The sequence below is a fragment of the Cyanistes caeruleus genome, chromosome 3 (genome assembly GCF_971803275.1).
Source record: "Cyanistes caeruleus chromosome 3, bCyaCae1.hap1.1, whole genome shotgun sequence".
Classification (NCBI taxonomy): domain Eukaryota; kingdom Metazoa; phylum Chordata; class Aves; order Passeriformes; family Paridae; genus Cyanistes; species Cyanistes caeruleus.
Window position 1 is genome coordinate 35,015,917 of NC_141703.1, and position 17,000 is coordinate 35,032,916.

At 39.0% G+C, this 17,000-nt stretch overlaps 1 protein-coding gene across 7 annotated transcripts; it reads right to left on the reverse strand.

The window, feature by feature from the left end:
• Positions 1-1,922: 1,922 nt before the first annotated feature.
• LOC111945538 (arylsulfatase D-like) lies at positions 1,923-16,267 on the reverse strand. 7 transcript variants are annotated; one of them, XM_023948210.2, is made up of 12 exons: positions 15,702-16,254; positions 13,925-13,978; positions 13,799-13,848; positions 13,121-13,270; positions 11,096-11,217; positions 9,492-9,614; positions 5,953-6,376; positions 5,030-5,166; positions 4,289-4,423; positions 3,745-3,907; positions 3,341-3,462; positions 1,923-3,055 (listed from the first exon to the last, which is right to left on the reverse strand). In XM_023948210.2, exons 6-12 carry the CDS (start codon positions 9,610-9,612, stop codon positions 2,688-2,690), a joined length of 1,470 nt encoding a protein of 489 aa, XP_023803978.2. In that variant the 5' UTR covers positions 9,613-9,614; positions 11,096-11,217; positions 13,121-13,270; positions 13,799-13,848; positions 13,925-13,978; positions 15,702-16,254; the 3' UTR covers positions 1,923-2,687. The 7 variants fall into 7 exon arrangements, with proteins under 7 accessions (XP_023803978.2, XP_023803985.2, XP_023804004.2 ...); XM_023948217.2 differs by having other exon boundaries at positions 16,151-16,245; XM_023948236.2 differs by lacking the exon at positions 13,121-13,270 and having other exon boundaries at positions 15,702-16,030.
• Between the last annotated feature and the right edge of the window lie 733 nt (positions 16,268-17,000).

Genomic DNA, 17,000 nt, shown 5'->3' on the forward strand with positions numbered 1-17,000 from the left:
GAGAAAATTCGTATAAAGTCTGTCACTGCTCAGTTTCAGTGCTTCAGAAAAGATGCTATAAATAATAACAGGATATGCTACAAATGGTTTTGTTTCTCCCACACAGCTTTTCCAGCCTTCAAGATGAGATAAAAGGACTAGCTTGTCCTCTTTTTCTTCTGTCAAGTTGTTTTTCTGTTTTTGTTGAATTTTCTAGAAAGGGAGGCATACCTGTGCTGAAGATGTGTTTATTTGTAGTGTTTACTATACATCCCCTTCTTTCAGATCTTAACTCTGGTGTAATACATTTTACAATTCAGAAGGTCTTGAGCAATTACTTGGAGGAGCCTTATTTATTTGCTGACATTTTGGTTCTCTGTGCTACTTAAATACAGCAATTGCTGAATTTAAGACTGTGTTCTAGAGAAGTCAGTAGGAGTCAGTGAGATGGAAAGATGAAGCAGCTAAAACTATCAGATTTATATAATCCAGTGGCAGGGATAACCAGGGTTGGAGACAGTTTTTTTATTTTTTTACCTCCTTGCACTTGTGACTATATTCAGTTATTTTTATGTTGTGACACTGGGCTACTTTTACTTGTATTTATTTGACTGTAATACTTGTTTTGTGTGACTGCTTAACAGCTTGTGATGGTTCTGGTGGAAAGACTTGAAAAAAAACTATATTTCTCAAGAATTACATCGTGCTTAGGGAATGGCAGATCTTTAAAAACTGCTAATAACATAAGTATTATGTTATTATAAGTATTATAAGTATTTCACTGGCTTTCATCCAAATTATCACTAAACATTTCTTTTACTATCTACATCTTTCCCTCTAAGTGTTCACCACTGAAGATGGGCCCATGCTGCTTCTGGCACAACTTAGAAATGCAAGCTGAAACAAGCTACACTGTCCCTACCATCCTCACCAGCCCTCCACCCCCCTACCCTCCCCAAAAAAATAAATCTCACACCTTCACATTTTTCCTTGCTAGCAAAACTCTATCTGGAAGCACAGACCTTGTATTCTGTTTCTCACAACTACATTAGTGACCTTACACTGAAATAACAGCCATGATTACTTATTGTCTTCCACTGAATTAAATTTTAAACAAACACCTTTTTTAACAACAAAAAAAAGGCAAATAAGTAACACCAAAGCAGGAGGGAGATGATTTTTATCTGTGCAGCAATATTTCCTCCTCTTCAGCTAACCAGTTTTTCACTGCCCCTGAGCACAGAAAACTGCTGTTTACTTCATGCTGTAAATAGGAAAAATCTCTTCCAGCAAAAACTTTTTTTTTTTGAGTAACTGTGTGTTTTATACTGTTGTTTTCTTTCTGGCTTTTCACACATGTCTGAGTACTAAAAGCAAACACTGGCATTTATTTAGCTCCTTCTCCCTTTGACAAGCTTTCTGAGTGAACATAGAGCCGTGAACATAAATACTGAAATGACACATACAAAATTTCATAAAATTGCTTCTATCTCAGATCTTGGGAAAAGAAAAATCCTTAAGAGATAAGAAGACAAGTGTTAATCTACTAAATTGGCTAAACAAGTAAACTGTTTGCAGGGATATTCAAAGGGGGGAAAGAAGCAAAACAACAAACTACAAAAACCTTTTTTCCATTTACTAAATCCAACAAGCAGTCTTCCTAGAGTTCTAGCAGGATGCTTATTATGAATTTGGACTTCATCTACTATTAAAAAATACAGCCATTAATATAGCTCAAAACCCTAAAATCTATGTAATTTCATTGTAAAATGCAGTGCAAAGCCATATCTCCTTAGAAAGTCTGCCTAGGGTCACACCAATGAAGGTGTTTGTTCTGTTGGTTTGGGTATATGTGTTTTTCAGTACTGGCACGATCCCTTTATACAAGCTATAGCTTGCAAAAATATATATATATTGCTACCAAATATTTTTTTACTCCAATATGACTCTCAAATGTACTTTATTTTTCTACAACTGACATTAAAACACTGCAAATTATTAATTAAAAACATTTTTATTAGCATCTTATATGCAATAAAATTGTTTAGCCAAATCAGTATGCAGCAAGACCTCTTTCTGGTGGGCAGAATGCTTCTCTCACTTACATAACTGTTGCAGAGGTATACTGCACATTAATATTTTATACCTCATATTATCTGTGACATAGGTTATTTTTACCCAAATCTCAGATCACAAGTTCACAACTCGAGGAAAATCCCTCACTACATCAGATTTCCTCCACCTCAGGAGGAGCAGCATCTCAACAGAGATAACAGAGCAGTACAGGAAGCAGTAATGACTACAATTACTATGTTTAAATAGAGTACAACTGTGATTTGTGGGCTATAGAGACACAACTGCAAACATTTAGAGGTTTATTTTTATTTCTTACTGCTGCCTGCTCAGCACTGTGCACTTGGCTCTCTGCAGCATTTTTCAACTGTGTTCCTTGAGAAGGCATAAATTAGTCAGATATTGGGAACACACCTCTACAGTTTTCTCTTATACTCAAATCTGCAAAACCAGGGTTTCCTTAAACCTTTAGCTAGCGGCCAAGAACAAAGGGGAAAACTTCTGATTGATATTCCTTTTCTTCTTCTTTATTTTCACCCACTTTGTTTCCCAGGAGAAGAAAAAACTCAATTATTATCTGATATCTTTGTCAGCAGAGTGCTCAGTGGCACAGGATGTCTCATTAGACATGCATCTCAGAAAATCTGTGTGCTGTCATCTTCCTTATCACACCAACAGAGGGGGAATGTCCCACAGCATGGCTGCAGCCACGGCTTCCACACCACATTGGACACAGAGAGCTGCTCTGGCACTGGAGTCAGAGTCCTGCGGTGCTCCTCTATGGCTCTGCCAATCTTCCTTAGGACAGTCTCAAAGAGGGGCTCTGTGTCAGCTGAGAGAGGTTTGGCTTCTGAAGGGTCTTGTGAGAGCTCAAACAGCAATGGAGGCTCATGATGGGCCACTCCTTCCCCAAAGCATGGGCAAAATCCTCTGTCATAACAAGCCCCAGCTCCAGGAGGACTGAAGATGGGGGTCACATAGTGAGCCTTCCAAACAGCTCCAGCTGGCAGGAAAGAAAGAATCACAGAAGGCTGGTTAGAATTTATCACAGGGAAGAATGAATGTTTTTCTAAAGTTCATTTCTGGATGCACTTGAGCTCTGCACTTATTAAAGTCGTACTGTAATTTCTCCTGGTGCTGTATAATACAGGCAATGCTACCAAGTTCTTCACCACGTTACACCTGAACTACTTGGAAAAACATAATCCCAGAAAAAAAACAACCTGTTGGAACCACGTGCCCTCCTGTAGACTGGATCCAACTCTTTGGAAAGCAGCTGTGTACTCACTGTCCTTCTGGTGCCAGCGCGCAGCGTGTAAGTGAGTGCCGCAGTAGTGGAACAGGAACTCGTGCTCTGAGTGCGCCACCGTGCCTCGCAGCAGGGGCAGCAGATCCCGGCCATCAATCACCCTAGCACAAGAAACAGACCACAGGGCTGAGGGGAGCTGTGCCTCCTCTGCACACCTCCAGCTGCAACAGGCAGCTCTGGACAAGAAAGAGGATTGCAGGAGATGGCAGGTAAGGGGCTGAATCTCAAAGGTAGAGAAGAGGTGACAGAGCTCGTAGACATTGATGTGTCTAGAAAAGCAGCAGGACTGAAAAAGAAAACATCAAATTATTAAAATGTGTTTCCTAGGTAGATTTTCCATTGTTTTGGGAAAGAAGGAAGAATAAAGATGTTTTTGTTTGTACCTGTCCTGAGGCACTGTCCCTCCAGCCAAATGAACTACTGTAGGATAAATATCCATAAGGCTTGTAGGTTCATCAATAACTCTGCCTGCAGGTAACACTCCTGGCCATCTAAATATCCCTGGGACACGGATTCCTCCTTCCCATCCTCCCATAGCTTTTCCACCTTTCATTAAATAAAAAAAAGAAAAATAAAAAGTTTGATTTAAAATAAAAATAATTTTTGCACAATTTTTTTGTGTTATCATGTTACCTTGATGAGCCTTTTTTACTCTTTTGTTTTCGCTGCTAAACTCCTACTGAGCATTAATGAAACTGTGTTCAGTAGGCCAGACCCCAACAATCTGAGAATTCATGTTTATAAAGGACACCTGGCCAGATTAGAATTTACTACATTGTTACATGCTTGATTAGAGCAAGACATTTTTGCTTCTTGGTAACAAACCAGTGTTACTTCTCGAGTGTACAGTCTTTCTTACGCCTTAGGGGTGTCCTAAGCTTTTCAAGTAGTTGTTTCTGGGTTGTCACTGTCCCTGGCAGCTCTTACCTTTGTATATTCCATTCCAGCCACCCAGCTGCCTTTTGCCTTCTTGTCGTTCCAGCCATCCACCATGATCAGAGGCAAAGTAAACCAGTGTAGTATGTCTCAAGCCTTCCTTGTCAATAGCGTCTAGAACCTGGCCTATAAGTGCAAGAATATGGATATATTAAAAAGCAGGAATATCCCTCATACTACATAAATTTTAACCTCTGACTTGTGAGCATTTACAAGTCAAGGCTGCCCACTGTTTAATAGTTTTTAAGACTGAGATTTGTAGTTATCATATGGAAAGAAATTATGATCTAAAGCCCCCAAAAGTTAGTGGCTACATCCCTGGTGGCCATCATGAAAAATACGGAAAAAACATAAGGTTACCTTTATATTGTCTAGACCACAGTTAGGATTTGCATTACATTACTGCATAGATATAATATGCATTAATAATAAGTTCCTTTAAAATGACAAGTAATTCTTGAGCTGTTTCTGATGTTCTTATTTATATTTGCAGAGTGTAAATATTTGACTGTTAGATCTGAAACCAGTTTCTTCCTGTATGTGTACCTGACTTTTCTCTCTTTTGCAAATGTGGGTACTTTTTGTCCATCATGACTGAATGATAAATGATTCTCTTTCCCCTTCAGAAAGACAGGCTGAAAAATAACATGAATCTTATAGTGGGGGGAATACCAGGTAATCCTGATGAACATTTCTGGATTTATGATTAAATGTTACTATATGCTAACTTACCCACCATCCAGTCCATCTCCTCTACATTGTCTCCATATAAACCATGCCTGCTCCTCCCAAGAAACTTCTCTGTGGTGAGGAGAGGAGTGTGGGAATGCAAAAAGGAAAGAAAGAGGAGGAATGGTCTGTTCTTATTTCTACAAAACAGAAATCAGCACTGTGTTATTGGGAGGAAGGTTCTCAATGCAGATCAGCTGTAGTGAAAAATGATACTATTTTTGTATAGATGTTTCAACAATCCCTTCAGAAACACCTTATTTTGTAAGATGTTATGACCCAGTGATTAGGATGTCACAGAATAATTTTGGGCCTGTATAAAATGATTCTTTTTCTACCCTGAATCATAGATATAAAACTTCCAGATTGAGGATCCCCTTTCTGGAATTGCAAAGTACCATTGTGCTACTGAAGTGAAGGCAGCAGGTTCATCTCCTGCCAGCTGTTTCCCACTTATCAGTCCATATGGTAAGACTACATCATAGCTCTGCTTCTCCTTCCCTGGCCCACACACATTTCTGACATCACCTGCAGTTCCTTAAAGCTGCAATGCTTTAGCATTGATAGATATAGCATTGGTCTCATTGGTAGATATACATATTTCTTAAATACAGTCTAGGAATATTCAATACAGCCCATGGAAATTGGGAAGTATTATCAGCTTTAGTGAACCTAGGAATAAGGGGCATCCTTTAAACAGCAGGTTTTGTTTTTTTTTCTTTTGAATTACATGATATAACTATTGATATTATTTAAAATGAATAAAAATAAAAGTACTTATAATCCTACACAATGTTATAAAAAATTATAAAAGAAATTATAAAAATTATAAAAACTTATGAAGACATGAAACAGGAAAGTGCTGTTTACAAGTAGCAAAATGTGCAAGGATGAGAAAATTTGTGGTCAAAGGAAGTCCACTTCACCTTTCAATAAATGAAATGGACTCTCTCAAGATAAGGGATGTAGTTCTGTCTGTCACCATTGGCTGCTCAGTAATCTCATGGTTTCTCATCATAATGCAGTTCCAGTACCGTACAAATCCATAACTTGAGAACCAGGATATGAAGAACAGGAGACTAAACCCAGCAAGGCAGGTCAGTGTTTTCCAGCAGACTGAAATCAAGCCAGTCAGTCTTCCAAGGACAGCAGTGAGTGTAATGAGGCCAATCATTTGAGTGAAAAGCCAGAGTTTCCTTCTAAAGGCTCTGTCCATCTCTGGTGTTTCTGTTGGCTGACAGTCACTTATTAGTGTAAAAGGCATCCCATAGAAATAGTCAAATCCATGTTTTAAAGGATGATGGCAATGGTCGTTGCGGGATTCACAGTTAACACCTTGATGCCACTTCCCTGAAAATAGAGGTTATTAAAATATAAGGAGATAATATTTTAAAACAATGGACTTTTCCTTACACAAAACATTTCTCAAAAAGTGGTTGGTTGTTTTCTGCTTCTTCATCCTACACAGAAATATACCAAGTATGTAGTTATACAATGGGATTGACTAAGGTAAACCTCTATAATTTATAAATTTTCAGCACATTTATTTGTGTTCTGTATATATACTCATACCCTATAGTTTTGATCAAACATTTTTAAAAAAAGCCTATAAAAGCAACTAGAAATTGAGAAAAATTCCAAACTGAGCAAAAATGTATGGCCTTCCTGGCTACTTGTCAAGTAGCAAAGAGGAGGAAGCTGTCCTTTTGTAAGCTTAGGGATAAAAAAAAAACCAACTTGTTTTGTTGTCCCTTTTACCTTCTAAGTGCTACACAGACTTGTTCCTGTGAGTGCTTGATGTCAGGACTACAGCAACACTCAGTGTTGGTGCCAGATTGATAAGGGAAGATACGGATAGAGCAGTCAAACTGGCAGCTCATGCAACTGTTTGCCAGACAAACTACTGGATCCAGAAAAATTTGAGCTCAAGAAATCAGGATTTCTCAAGAAGCTGTACATTTGTAAGTGTGATGATCATTATAGCACCATATACTGAATAAGAATAAAAGAGTTTGTTTTTAAATATTTTTCCATTTATTCATATTTAATCAAATTTTAAAAGGTTAAAGCCTACTTCTTTTAAATACTGAACTCTTCATATACAAGAAGGACCATATTTTGACCTTTTGCAACACAATTTGTTCTTCATTATGAACATACTAACTACTGTCTTGAATGGCACATCAAATCCATGCTTTTTCTTCCCCTCCAGTCTATTCAAATAGACTGGTTAGGCACTTACATGGTGACATAGCAAGTTGGCTCATTTTGTTCAAACACTAAGGTTTGAGAATGTCTCAACTGAGTGAACAAAATCTACCATTCATCAGAGGTTTAATTGAATTTTGTGCAGATCTTGGATGTCAGATCAAAATGGACATTAAAAATTTTACTCTAAAACTAAATTGAAACTAATTCTTATTGTAGAGACAGGAACTGTGCACCTCCAGGATGCTGTTAGCCTCAAGAAATGGTTCAGTGTGTTATCAGTACATATAATGTACTGATATATATAAATACTGTAATGTATATATACATATACATATATATATATAAATATTATATATATAAATACTGATATATGTAAATACTGTACATATAAAGCAGCCAACCCTGAGTACATTTCAATAGAATTGCAATGCATTACAACAGGAGCAGAAAAACTACCCCAGAGGAGAAAAATTGCTGCTTCTCGGCTGAAAATATAAAAAAAATTAAAAAAAAGGATGGAAGTTCTAGGGATGAATTGCTTTCAGCCAAAACCTCTACTCAGTTTATCTCCTGACACATTTAGAGCTAGCTCTAGAATGAAACAGGTTTGTAACCAATACATAGATGTGTTGGTCATAAACACAGGTGCAGCTAAAGTATTCTTGGAATTCAGATGCACTCCAACACCTCAATCTCCAACTGAGGTCGATAAAGGTTTCTGACATGATAGAAAAGAATCAAATCTCCAGAAGCTAAACTAAGTGTATAATTAAGATAAATTAATCTCTGAGGGCATTAGTTATACAGCATTGGTTTTCTGACTACAAAGAACCTTCAAAGCATTTCCAAAAAAATCTCATTATCACCTCAAGCTGCAGGTTATTAATAGGATTTAACTTTGCAATTAAGCTGGTTGTGTTCAGGGCAAAACAATCACAAACAATTCAGGTGAGACTACTTAGTGCTCATTCAGCTGTGGTGACATGGGTGGATGCTAAGATTTTTTGCTTCATGACTTGAATGCAAAATTCTTGCGGTATTTTGTGTGTCACTTATCATTGGGGATTTCCATCATCCCCCATGGTGCAATTAATCAGGATCTGTCAATCTGGTTAATCTAAGTGATGCTTTTGGCATCTGTAGTGTGATTTTTAGCTGAGATACCCACAGGGAAGATGCCTCCCCATTTTGCTTCTCCAAGGCAAGCAGCACAGCTCAGCTGCAGGGCAATTCCCTGGGGAGAGTGGAAACAAATCTGATTGTTCTGCTAGTGATAACATGCTGAAACCAAGACGTTTTATGAGCCGATTAAAACAACCGAAATAAAATTGCTACCAAATTAACAGGAGATGGAGCTTCAGCAATGTAGAATTTAAATTGCTTGGAAGGCTTCTTTTAGTTTTGTCCCATGTGGTTTAGATTTATTCTGCTGAATGAATATAAATATGTTTCTGCAGGAAGTTTTATTAATAAATTCAGTTGGTTCGTGCAGCTAATATTTTTATGTGCCAGGTACAGATTTTGGATTTTGACATTTTATATGCTCAGATAAAAATCAGCTAGGAGTGTTTGTGCTTTATCAGCTTGTGAGACTATATGACACATTTAAGGTAAATAATTATTTGAAACAATATCATGACCAAAAGTTACAACTGTACTAAAAAAAAATCTTTATAAAACATGAAGTAAAATAAAATTCACATTGATGCTGAAGAAGGCAGTGTTTTTGGGCTGTACTTAAATCTTGGTGAGCTACAGTGGAAGGCTGTGACTGAAGAAAAAAATAATTGCTTTGTTTCTGTTTCTGAAAGGCCCAATCTTGTGACACTATTAACTATCTCTAATGTTTCAATAGCAGCTGTTCCCTGTTGTGTGAATCTGCTTTGAACTGTGTAAAACATCATCATGAATATTTAAATGGCACTCATATTTTTACTTTGTTCTTTACTGAAATAATATTGGAATAACTATCTTATACCTGGTATAATAATATTCATAATTTCTGTTATGTATTTTAACAACCACAGCTGTTCTTGAAAGTGGGTCAATGGTAAAAATTTCCATCTTTATCATATCCTTGTTCTTTTAAGAGAGGTAGTTTATGTTTTTTTTTTTTTTACATATTATTCTTAATCAGGAAATAAAAATACTACAACTGAAGTATGATCAGTTCCTAACTAAAACAAATAGTTTGAGTGAGATGTGCAGGTGAAACACATTCAAGAACATCTTTAGGAGAAGAGCACCCCCATACCTATCAGTCCTGTGCTGTAGCCTTGGTGTTGCAGTATTTTGGCAAAAGTGGTTTCGTTTGGAGGAAGCCCTCCTGAGCCAGCATTCCAAAAAATAACACGGTAATCGTTTATAGCATCCATCCCTAAAAATGCAATAAAAAACAATCTGAGTAAGTACATACTTTTTTGTTTCCTGATCTCATTGAAATGATAGTGTTAAATGTTTGTCCTAATGCTGTTTGTTTGGGAAAATGAATCTAAGACCCTGGACAAGATTAAGAAAGACTTAAAACTCACCGTAGTACCTATTCTTTCTTCTTTGTATCTCATATTGAGACTTTATTTCTTTAATTTCATTTCATTTGGAATGGCACAGTTGTGTAGGAGATTTTATATTTTACAGTGGCACCTAGGCAGTATGAAATGCACTTGCTTGGTGTGGGTGTGAGGGCAGGGAGGAGCGTGGGGAGACTCCCTGTCAGTCTCAGACTCCAGCTCACTGAGGGCTGCCAGGGAGCTCAGGGTTTCTTTGCACAGTGACGTGGCTGGTATCTGATCTCTGAGCCCCACCAAGTACCCATCTTCTCTTCACCTGCAGGTTTACACCCTACCATTTAGTATTTTATCCTGGCATAACCCCATCATCCAGCACTATGTGAAATTCAGTCTGTCACTGTAGCACTGAACATCTCTGGCCCTGTTATTACAGTGGCAAAGGGTCTGTATGTGCCTGTGTGCGTTTTCAAGCTCCCAGTCTCAGTGGGAGCTGTCATGATAAAAGTAGGATGACATATGAGCTTCAAAATGCCTCAGGAATGAAGGCTCTGAAGATAATTTGCAATAGAACGAGCATTTGAGGGTTGCTGTTGGAGACATATAGAGCTATTTGTTTTTCATACCTCTTCATCTCAGGGATGCATTTTGAGAGGATGGTGTTTTTTCTTCAAAAACACAACTGGGAAAAATAATAATGCTGTCAAACTGTTATGTGCTAGGACAGATTAATTCTGACAGACACATAAAAAGCTTTCCCATGAATGACTTGTTCTGCACCTTGACTGGAGGGAATGGACACACATATGCACAGGCCTACTCTGCTCCCTGCAGGGCTGAGCTGCTTCTGACATCTCATGAGGAGTCACCTATGACAGAAATTAATTTAACTAGTGCTTTGTAAGTTCTTCATACTTTGTGTAATGACTTTTTAGAATGCAACAGTTTGCTCTGGGTCAATTCTGGCTGCAATCTGTACAACAGAACATCAAAACATAACCAAAATTTTGTGTTGTGGGAGACCAAGATACTCTGCAGAGCTGGTTCTTCTCCGTTCTGCTTCCCCCAGATCAGTTCACAAATACCCTACAAATACAGAAGCAACCTCAAAGGTACTTAGCCTTTAATAATTAATTATTAAAGTATTATAAATTTATATAAACTATAGAATATTATTATACATTAATTATAGTTTAATAATTGTCTGACACCTCGTGTGTCTCAGTGAGGGATGGAGTGTCTGTGACATCCCTATTGGCACATCCTCATTTCTTCTGTGCCCATTGTAGGACATTGCTCTCTCCTGCAATAAAACAATGTATTAAAGGGTGTGTGGCTTTGCAAGGCAAACCTGATCAGAGGGGATATCTGCCAGTGAGGAAAGCTGCTCTGCTGGGGGTGCAAAGTGGAGCTGCAGCAATGTGTTGGGTCAGTTTCACTCCTTCCTTTGCCAGGCGATCAATGTTCGGGGTCCTAAAAATGCAACCAGGGCGGCCAGATATCATCCAGAGAGTCTTTCAAGGCAACAAGAAATTATATACTTATCTTTATTTTTGGAAGTTTCTTCTGTTTGAAGATGGCCAGGGAATATTTTTATAATTTATTTTAATTTTCTCAAGTGATTGGGAAATATTTTTCTTTTTTTTTCTTAATTAAAAATCAGTATCTGGATTAATTTCAAGACAACCATTCTTTTTTCTTCCCCCCACCTCCTCCCCATGCTATGAAAAGCCTTGCAGAAATCATAGAATTGTAGAATGGTTTGGGCAGGAAGGAACCTTAAAGATCACAAAGTTCCAGCCCCCCTGCCATGGGCAGGAACACTTTCCACTAGACGAGGTTGCTCAGAGCCCCATCCAACCTGGCTTTGAACACTTCCAAGGATGGGGCATTCACAGCTTCTTGGGACATGCTCCAGTGCCTCAGCACCCTCACAGCAAAGACCTTTAATTCCTCCAGAGCTGCCTTTCTTAAACTTGCTTCTTACAGAGCTGTGTATCAGCCTGTGCATCAGTGTAATGATAATTTAGTTGCCACAGGGTGACAGTGGTTGACTAGACAAGACGCTACATGAATTACAGTACAGAAAAGGAAGCTAACAAGGTACTTCTCATGACATTTGTAGGGAAAAGGAGAAAAATGGAAAGAAATCCTGTGTGTTTTCAAGCTGTAGTGGCAATCTCTCATGGCAATATGAGTTGAGCCACAGTGTGAGTAAGTAGGTGAGAAGAGTGTATTTTGCCAGCACCTGGCAACCAACAAAAGCAAGCTTGCCAAGCACACTACTTACAGACAAGAAAATATCTTACACTTCAGAATACAATATCCCCATCTTCCAAATCAAGGTGTGCCTACTTCTATTTTAAATTAGATTGAGCTCCAATTTTACAATTTTGGTTTCAAGTTTGTCAGTTCAATGGTGTTCACAAGTAGGCAAAACCTTCAGTAGGATTTCGAAAGATCCTGGATGTTTTGCTGCTTTGTACTTGTACTGTTATGGATTCCTCTCTCAAAGACACATTGCCAGGAAACATCTGCAACAAGACTTCTTATTCTCTACAGCCTTTTGCCAGAGGTCCAGTCTGGGGTAACTTGGCAAAGCAGTTGGTGTAGTTCAGCACAATTGCCATCTCAGTTAGCTGATAAACATTCCTCCTCAAGGGAGCACTAGGTCTCTTCCCAAACTGCTATTTCGAAATCCTGCTATTCTTTGCACTGCAGAGAACCAGCTGCTAAGAGAGCCCAGATACTTAGTCACCCTGCTGGTGCACCCTGAATGTGTAAAGAGAAAATCTATGCCTTGGGAATGATGCTGTGGAGGCCTGGCTTTGCAGAGCCCTGTCAGCTACCTATGATCACCAGCTGCCTGTCAGGAACTTGCTGACTGAAGCCTTTCAGGGTAAGATTCCCAGAACTTTGCTGGATGAGGGGAGGGATTGTAGCAAATTTGGTTTTGTTCAAACAGCTTACAAGCCAGGAGGAAATACTGTGGCACAACTTTCAAAAAGGAAGGCAAATTCTCTGTCTTTGAGGCTGAAAAGAGAAATAGTTCCTGGTAACATTGCTCATTGCAATTATTTAACTGTATTTTGATTTGAGACTGGGAAGGAACAGTAACAGAATTAAAAAGAGGTAATGAGGCCTGTGTGTTAAAAGAGGGGACAGTATTTCTATCTTTGGGTATAGCTGTTTTTTAAGTGTTAGGCAATTAAGAAATACACAAAAATGGTTGTCATATTCCCATAGTAAAGCAACACCACACAGCAGAGCTGACCCTGGGAATGCCCTCCAGGCTATGAGATAATCCTGGGCAGAGGATTTTGGGTTTACACTAAATATCACACCAGCTCTTCACCCTTAAGGTCAGCTTCCTTACCTGATAGTATCATTCCCATAGCAACCTACATCCCCTATGCCAAGATCATCAGCCAGCAACAGGACAAAGTTTGGCTGTGTGATGGTGGAAGGCTGTGTGAATGGTGCTTGCAGAAGCAGACCAAAAATCAGGGGTGTAACCAGGGGTGACCTGAAACACAGAAGAGGGAAAGAAGCCAGTGACCTGGCCATTGATCACTGCTCCTGCACATGGCCAGAGACCCTCAAAGGTGAGCTTGGCTGCAGAGCAGACCACTCTGCCCAGACACAGGGGGTGTGCTGCTTATCATTTACCCAAACTGATGTAAGGAAGAGGAAAATGTCAGGACCATAACTTTAAAATCTCCTTTCCTGATTGTTTGCAGGTTTCCTGTGAGCTTGGAAAAACATGGGAATTTACATGTAGCAGATGGCATACAAGTGATTTTGCTTCATGGCTTTGGATGTTTACAAAGAATTGTTCTGGGAAGCTGAGAATGGGGTCAACTTCCTCTGACATCGCTTTTGCTGGACTGGGACCTTTAGGTTGTGAAAAATTTCATAACCAAAAAACCAAACAAAAATCACATGGTGAGATAAACAATGCTGCTCTTTTGTTGCACCGCATTACGTCATTATTAAGCTTCACTCACTTTAGACCTAAGTATGATAAAACAGTAACTCCTGGCTTTTTTCTTACCAAGGAGACATTAGTTGCCAAATCATTTCTGCATTTGGAGTGTTCAAGTCCTGCAAAACAAAGAATACTTTGTCACAGTGACATCTTCCTAGTAGTAAATGTAATAAAAATAGATTAAAAACTTACTCAAAGCCTGTTAACATTATGTTTTATTTACTCCAGTGCACCTCAGATCAGACCCTAAATGAAGAAGAGCAAAGGCATTAATGTTATTTTTATTGCTGCCCCTTCACTTATCAGAGGGATTTTTCTTTTTGTGTAAAGAAATTTATCTCAAAATAATTCTATTTTCTTACATGAATCATCTATATAAAAAATACTATTCAGAAAGGAAAAAAATGTTTTCAAATACAGTCCTCAATATAATTTATTTTTCTATAATCATAGACAGTGGCAGCATTGTGCTTTTTCACATAATGTGCTAAGTTTCCTTTCAGGCTTGTAATCCAGATACTTTTTTTTAAGTTGTAAAAATTCTAGTCATCTTTTTCCAACAATTGTAATTTCTTGGAAGAATTTCTGACCTCTTGTTATTTAACTCTGAGAATAAAGAGGTTTCTCTGGGGCTTTTCCTTTCACTGTCAGGACAGTGAGATAAACTATTTGAAGACTTTGAAGTAGGGGCAGAGTGAGCTTTGTTCTAAAGCTTTAAAATAGACTTATTTGAAATTTATCCCACATCTGGCTGAACTGTCCCAAGCATCCCAATTTTATGAATTGTGTTTGTTTCATATTTGTTTTTGTTTTCCAGAAATGATGTATTAAACAGCTTAGTTAATATTAGTTAATAGGCTAGTAGTTCTTGCATTTTATCCATCAATACTACAAGCTTCAATGGGAAAAATTAAATTTCTGAGATTAGGAAACTGGCATCCAAACACTTGCTTACAAGTGCCAGAGCTGATGCAGCATTGCTATCTAGAGATACTCAGTTTCGTGCATGTGAGTTTGTGCCTTTGCTGCATCCTAAGTAGTTATAGGAAATGTACAAGGAACACCTCAGCTATCTCTAATATTTACACACTATGAGCCTCCAAAGCAGCTGAAGTAAAAGGGAGTTGGAAATAATCAGATTTAATTGTGCCACTGGGTTGTCACTGACTGCCTGTGTTTCACAGTAGACATAGATTTAAGGCACAGCCTGGAGCTCGAGGCTGAGCTTCCCCAGAAGCTGCCTGTAAAACAGCAGAAAGCTGATATACTGACTGGTATTATCCCTGTCAAGCCATTTCCTCAGTGAAAGGTGATGGGAATCCAGGCAGAGAAACTGCAAGCAAGCAGTCCCCTCTGCTATCCAAACTGAATTTGGCTTAAAGCAAAACTCTTTCCTCCCTATCCCACTGTTAATCCCTCCCCCAAAGTAATTTAGTTTTTGTCCCTTTCTCCATGTATTTTAATAATCCTAGGGGGAATAGCTTTGAAATAAAACCATTTTATCAATAGTTTTCCTGTATTTAGTCAAAGTTTATAATCAGTTTTTACCTTTCCAACAAAATACAAGATACTAAAATCCCATAAGAGAAAATATTCATGTTTTTAGACGTACCCATATACACTCTTCTTGAAAACAGAACATACTTGTGGCATCAGTTTGGCAACACTCGGTGAAAAGTCACACAGTTAATACCACACAGTTCAGTACTGTTCAGTCTGTGAAAATTTCTTTTAAAAATTACTGTTTTGTAGACTTGATACAGATAAAAGAAAACCAAGACTTGTAAACACATAGATTCTAGCTCTCGCTTTGTACATAGTCTTGTACGTGAATAATGTTGTTGTAAAGGAAAAAGTATTTTAAAAACTTCCCTGAGATATTTTTATCTACAGAAGGAAAAATAAATTCCAAATAGCCAATAACATTTTCCTGTGTATTTCCCAACATAGTAATGGAGGAAAAAAGTACCTGGTAAAGTGATGTTCAAAGCAGGCAGCTGATAGACTGGTGAGTTAAAACCATTCCAAACTTTTCAGCAGGAGGACTGCTGCTGCTGCGCCGCGTCTCTGGAGGCAGTCCAGAAATGTGCCCTAGCTGCACGTCCCACAGCTCACCACGGGAAAAGCATGCTATGCCAGAGCTTCCAAGCAGCTGGACGTTCTGGCTTGTCATGGAGTCTCAAGCTGCACTTCCCCCTGCTGTTTGCACAGCTCTGACATTCGCACAGGGACTGAGGGTCAGGCTGGGGAATGCCGCAGACGCAGATAAAATGCTTTCTGCCTAACCACCAGTCTCTCAAGGGATGGGAATGATCTCCTTCGAGTCTGAGACACTTCCCTGAAAGGTACTATAAATAACACTTCCCAATAAACCTCTCCACACTTACACCAAGGAAAAGAGAAAATCGCTGTACTTACAGAGCAGCAGTTCTTTGTTGTAGAAATAGAAATTGAGCTAATTGCTTCACTTCATGGCAACCCTGAGTGCATGCTGCAGTGAGGTGCTTGTCTCTGCACACGCTGGGAGAAATTGTTCTAGGGTGGGGAGGAAATGCCGGTAAGAGGCTTGAATTTTCTTTTTCAGAAAATGACTCATTCAGCTGCACTTCTGAGTGCTGCCTGTTTCCTAGCCATCACTCAGAGGGACAAATTAAGGTTATATGCTGGCTAATGCTTACTTTCTTGATTTTTTCTTATGTGAGTCCTCTTGTACTGTTTTGGGACAGCATGAGGCATTAACCTACAGCAATCTTGCTTCACTAACAGAGAGTTTCCTGCATTTTCGTATCTTATGAGAGAAGGGAGATGTTGTGGTGGGTTGCTGGTATCAATTGCAATGCTCAGGTTGGATTGCTAGTGGAGACCCTCTGAGGCAAGTTATAGCACCATAGGTGATCCCTTCCCTGTTCCCTCCCACCACAACATTAGCATGCTGGAGTGGTTACAGCCAACATGCACAGAAGAATTGGTGTGTCTGGTTTTACTTCTCTCAGGGTCTGCTTTTTGATCCCCACCTGCATTACAGAATCCCAGTCTGTACCTCTCTCGTTCCCATTCCCCTCACTGACACTTGGGTACTTCAAGGATTCATTAAGGTCCATAGGATTTCTTGTTGTCTGATGCCCTCTACTGCTGCCTATTTTCTAAAAAGAAACACCTTCTGGGTTTTTCTGTCCAGGTTGCAACCAGTCTCTGCAGGGCCCTGCTGACTGAGAGAGCTTCTTCTGCAACTGGGGCCATCTCCACTGCTCTCATATCCTTGTGTTTT